Below are 5831 nucleotides of genomic sequence, written 5' to 3' on the forward strand. Positions count from 1 at the left end.
CCCGTATAGTGATTAGAGAAAATCAGTACCTATGTACCTACCTAATTTGTTTAATATTCAGTTTATTATTATTCTTGATTTGATTTTTCGATTTTACTTCATGTAATGATTAGACTAGAGCCCGTTCTCCCTTTATTCCTTTATTCCCAATATAGTGTTCAAGTCATCCAATTATTGGCCTTGCTCGGCGTAGCTTAACATAGGTGACGCTAAAACCGGTCTTAAATTATAGACTGAAGTGTTATCTAAAACATAGCAACCTAGAGTTCCAACTAATATAATGAAAATATTTCTTCTGTTTTGTGGTATCATGGGAATATCGTTTAATGCGTTTGACACTTTCTGTGTAATAATATTCCTACCAATATTTTGTGCAAACTGATCCCAGAATGGTTTATCTGCATTCAGTTTGTTGTCGAAATCAAATCCGCACAAAATGTTCCCATCAAGTATAAACAAATTCTTGGCAATACTTAACACATAGCTTTTATAAAGACACCACGATGTCAGAGGGTTATTTTCGAGATTGAGTTCTCGTAGCTTGGACATAAATCCTAGGTGTAAAATCTCCACAGGATTGTCAATGATATTATTAGAGGCGTTGATTTCCATTAAAGAATATGCAGCACTGAAGAGTTCCAATGTTCTCAAGGAATTATACGATATATCCATTATGATCAGGTTCTTGTTGGAACTAAGACCTGCATCTCCCGAATCATACTCATGAATTTCATTATTCTGTACGTAAAGTTCACTCATGTTCAGGTTGGTGAGCTTTTCTAGTTTTCTTATTTTGTTAAACGATAAATCTAATGTTTGCAAACATTTCAAGTGATTGAACGACAACCCGTTTATTTCAAATATCCTAGGTGTAAAACCTCCACAGGATTGTCAATGATATTATTAGAGGCGTTGATTTCCAATAAAGAATATGCAGCACTGAAGAGTTCCAATGTTCTCAAGGAATTATACGATATATCCATTATGATCAGGTTCTTGTTGGAACTAAGACCTGCATCTCCCAAATCATACTCATGAATTTCATTATTCTGTACGTAAAGTTCACTCATGTTCAGGTTGGCGAGCTTTTCTAGTTTTCTTATTTTGTTAAACGATAAATCTAATGTTTGCAAACATTTCAAGTGATTGAACGACAACCCGTTTATTTCAAGAGGGAGGGAGGGAGAGAATAAATATATAATTCTGCTAATAAAAGAAGGAGGGATAGAAAAATGTTCAATCATGCTGGTAGATAGAGAAAGAAAGAGAGGGAAATTTGTGTATTAATAAAAATAATAGGATTCTCTCTCTCTCTCTCTCTCTCCCTCTCTATTTCTCTCTTTCTTTCTGTCTTCGTTGCTCCCTCTCTATTTTCTTCTCCATTTAAAATTATCTCTCCCTCTCTATTTCTCTCTTTCTTTCTGTCTTCGTTGCTCCCTCTCTATTTTCTTCTCCATTTAAAATGTTTATTTCAGTTATGAAGTTGTGCGATAAATCCAAATGTGTCAATAAGTGAAATTGTTCCGAAAAGTTAGATGGAATGTAGGATATCCGATTGTATGACAGGTTTAGAACTTGGAGGTAAAAGAAACCCCAGGGAGACATGACTAAAGTATGGATGTCATTACGAGCCAATGTCAAATGTTCCAAACCAGTATTGTTCTGTAAATCAACCATGTCAACTATCCGATTACCGGACAAATCAATCCAAGTCAGATTACTGTATTCATTCAATATTTCAACATCGAAAAGGTTCTTATCTATCAACACAAGTTTGGTTAAATTCCAGCCACCTGATTTGTGATTGTTGTACTATCCGATTACCGGACAAATCAATCCAAGTCAGATTATTGTATTCATTCAATATTTCAACATCGAAAAGGTTCTTATCTATCAACACAAGTTTGGTTAAATTCCAGCCACCTGATTTGTGATTGTTTTTCAAATGGGATAATCCGGTCCCTATTATTTTTTGAGTCAAAACACCTTTGCTTTCAAAGTCGTTCAAATTGCGCTTGATGTCATCAAACAAATAAATTGGAAAAATGTCAGGATTTGTCTTCGGATAATCCGGTTCCTATTATTTTTCGAGTCAAAACACCTTTGCTTTCAAAGTCGTTCAAATTGCGCTTGATGTCATCAAACAAATAAATTGGAAAAATGTCAGGATTTGTCTTCTCCTGTTTTTTCTTTTCTTCTTGTTCTTCTTCTTCTTCCTCTTGCTTTTCGAACAATTCCTTTCGAAAAAAAACGTTAAATTCATCTCCCGAATAACAGCAACAAAGTGACATTACTGTTTTTTATCACTCTACTAAATTTGACGTTTTTAGTTGGAAAATAAAATCCGCAGGCTTTACTCTAGTGTCTTATCAATCAGTTGTGAACTGACAAATAAATTGGTCCTATGTGTCCTGGGAGTGAGTTTATATTCTTATTTTAATTATTTAGAGTGGTGGATTTTGAATTTTTATAAATGTCTACTTTGTCTACTTGTTGCGGATTATTCTGGCTTTTTACGAAAATCTCATTTTTCAAAATATCAAAATAAATAATTGTACCTAGGCTAGGTAAATAATTTCAAGCTACACTACACTACTCAAATCATATCCTGTTTATTAGCTACCTAGTTTGAACACTTTGTACAGAATTGAAGATATTCAGTGGATGGAACTTTTTTTTTCTAAAATTGTTCACACCCCTGAAAAAAAAGCACACATTCAAAACTCAATTTCATTCTCTCAATCTGGTGTGAACGCAATCTGTCAGATTTGAGTGAACATTTGTCTTCCATCTGGAATATAGTGGAAGGAACTTTTTTTTTCTAAAATTGTTCACACCCCTGAAAAAAAAAAGTACACATTCAAAACTCAATTTCATTCTCTCAATCTGGTGTGAACGCAATCTGTCAGATTTGAGTGAACATTTGTCTTCCATCTGGAATATTCTGGAGGCGAAAACTATTATTTTAATTGGGACAATGTTACCTCTGTTGTATCTTCCCATTCCCTCATTCTCTCACCCTTGCTCTCACCAAATGCGAGAATAAATGTGTTTCTAGAAAGCAAAAGACTTTTACAAAATATACGAAGAAAAACGGGAGTTCAGGCTGATGTGTACAAGAGACAAAAAGCTAGGATAAAAAACAAACAGCAAGACATTTACAACGGAAAATACAGTGGAAGCTTTGGAGAAAATGATAAAGGATTCGGTAAATAACTATGGTAGCGCTAAAGAAACCAAAATGAATGAGTTTTCCCTGGAAAATATTGCCTACTATGTACTCGTATTTATCAAGAGAGCTCAGTTTTGACGGTACATATTAGGTTCTGGCATTTCTGGCGCTGTAGATCAGGCGAACGAAATGAGATTTGCTGTATGACAGATCGGGGAATTACTAGTAAGAATAGCAGGTAGGTACATCTTTTTTCTAGGTTCTCCAGAATTGACGCCCACATACAGAAATCCTCAACCAATACCGCGTTAAGAGAAATCAAGGAGAGAAGAGGGAGAGGAGAAGAAGAAAAGTGATGGAAAGGGACAAGGAGATAGAGGAAAAGAGAGCGATAAAGAAAGAGGAACAAGCTGGGCTCGTCCCCCCGGGAATTTTTTAGCCCGTAGTTTATTCGATCGTGATTAGAGAAAATCAGTACCTATGTAGTACCTACCTAATTTGTTTAATATTCAGTTTATTATTATTATTATTATTATTCTTGATTTGATTTTTTTTATTATTTTACTTTAATGTAATGATTTAAAATCAAGACTAGAGCCCGTTCTCCCTTTCTTCCCAATATAATGTTTTTATTTATTTATTTACCCAATTTACGGGATCTAACCCATTATATAAACAAAATTCCCTATTTGTAATAAACCTACCTAATGAAATTAATCATAACAATAAAAAGAACGAGTAATGATAAAGAGTTTATTGATGCAGCGAGTCGAATTCATTAAGTTTTGATTTATTTGATATAATATAGGTCGACCAGGTTTGGATAAGTCCTTCTATGTCTATGGGAACAGACAGACAGACAGACAGACACACAGACAGACGACACCGAAGCGAATACAATAGCCCGTCCCTTATACCTTTTTTTATTACTATCGTAATAATAAAGGAAAGAGCTAGAGACTTGAAATTTGGCATGCAGGTGTCAAATGTGACAAGGATGCTACACGAAACGTTTGGTTAAGATAGGTGCTGCGGTTGGCGGTATTTTGACCGCTTTTTGGCGGTTTTCGACCGTGTCTTGGCGGTTCTCAGCTATACTCCCAAATAAGCATCATTCAATAGGATAAGAAAAGTCGTGTGATGTTCACACCAGATTTTTTTTTTCCCTTGCCACTGAAATAATACCCTGGCGGTGTCAGTTAGTAGGTAGGTAGGTACAAAGTTGAAAAAAAAAAGAGGAAGTTAGGGCACATGTCACACACATAGACAGGAAGGAGACTGATTGAAAACACGTCGAATATTGGGGAGGGAAAACCAGCCCGATATCATGAAAGTCAAAAAGGTAAATTGAAAAAAACGGAAAAAAATGAAATAGGAGAACTCAAAAAGGAAGAAGCAAAAAACTAGGTTGCTAGATGATGGCAAAGATGAAAGAACTGATAGCAGAAGATGGGATAGGGAGAGAGAGAGAGAAAGAGGTAGAGAGAGGAAAATTCTCCACATCCCATCTACCTCAATACCTTGAAATGTAGGTACATTATACCTACATATTATGTACCTCTATCGGAAGCAATAAGAGAGGGATAGGGGAAAAGAAAGAGAGAACCTTTGAGATCTCAAATGTCTATTGAATTCAATCATATAAAATAAACATATTGAAATAAACATAGTTCGTCTGTAAATCCCGCTTTCATGTACGTTCCTTTCTCAAATCTTAGTTGATTTTTGCGTCTTTCTATGGAAATCCGTATTCAGGGAATGGGATTTTTAAATCGAATCTGGATTCATTGGATTCGATGGATTAAAAACAAAAAAAAAAACCCTAATCTTGAACAGGATCCATTTTCGACCCTGACATACCTGGTTGGAAAACAATTTCCCCATCGGAAAACCTCAGAGGAGCTGGTTGCTGGTTTTCTTTTAGTTTCAGCACGCAGCTTTTTATTCCGTTTAGTAATGATGTCACTCTGAATTTGCCAGTGGCATATTAGGAAGTTGTGACGAAGGTGAAAAGTTGTGTGGAAATGCTAGACGTATGGTAATGTTTTTACTTTTCTTGTCCTAATAGCTAATAGTAAACGGAGTACAGGTACTGTTCTGGTATAGGAAGATTTTTTTTCCAGTCCAATAGGGGGAAAAACATACCAACCAACCTCACCTACTTCGGTAGTATTGTGAAATTTTTGGAGCACATGCTATATGTAACTAGGTCAATATTAGATACCTACTGTATTAATTTTTAACTTAATCATAATTATTATAATCTTTAAGTTGTTTACTGATATAAAATTACCTCTACACAATTTTTATAATGTTAATGAAGGGGCGGGAGTGGCGGGACGTTTCAAATGAACGTTTGTCGTTCAACGTTCAAACAAACGAACGAACGAATGTTACATTTTGTCATTTATAAGGATTTTATTTAAGTATGCCTTTATTCCTTGTTCACATTTTCCTTGTTCCCAATTAGTAACTTTTTACTTTCCTTATCCTATAGGAAGGAAAGTAATGTAGGTAATCGGGTCAAATTTTCGATGGTCAGTTTTTAGTGCCAAAACACGTTTTGAGGTCCGTAGAGCCTAAATCCAAAGTTTCAGCCATTGGTCCGTGTGTCTGTCTGTCCTTCTGTCTGTCTGTAAACAAAATATCTCGAGAACGG

At 35.3% G+C, this 5831-nt stretch overlaps 1 protein-coding gene across 1 annotated transcript; it reads right to left on the reverse strand.

Moving 5' to 3' along the window:
• Nucleotides 1-851: 851 nt before the first annotated feature.
• LOC103519206 (fibromodulin-like) lies at nt 852-2493 on the reverse strand. Its single transcript, XM_017448105.2, has 4 exons — nt 2102-2493; nt 1924-1986; nt 1465-1793; nt 852-1160 (listed from the first exon to the last, which is right to left on the reverse strand). Exons 1-4 carry the CDS (start codon nt 2289-2291, stop codon nt 852-854), a joined length of 891 nt encoding a protein of 296 aa, XP_017303594.2. The 5' UTR covers nt 2292-2493.
• Nucleotides 2494-5831: the final 3338 nt, after the last annotated feature.

Source organism: Diaphorina citri, unplaced genomic scaffold (genome assembly GCF_000475195.1).
Source record: "Diaphorina citri unplaced genomic scaffold, Diaci psyllid genome assembly version 1.1 scaffold2606, whole genome shotgun sequence".
Taxonomy (NCBI): domain Eukaryota; kingdom Metazoa; phylum Arthropoda; class Insecta; order Hemiptera; family Psyllidae; genus Diaphorina; species Diaphorina citri.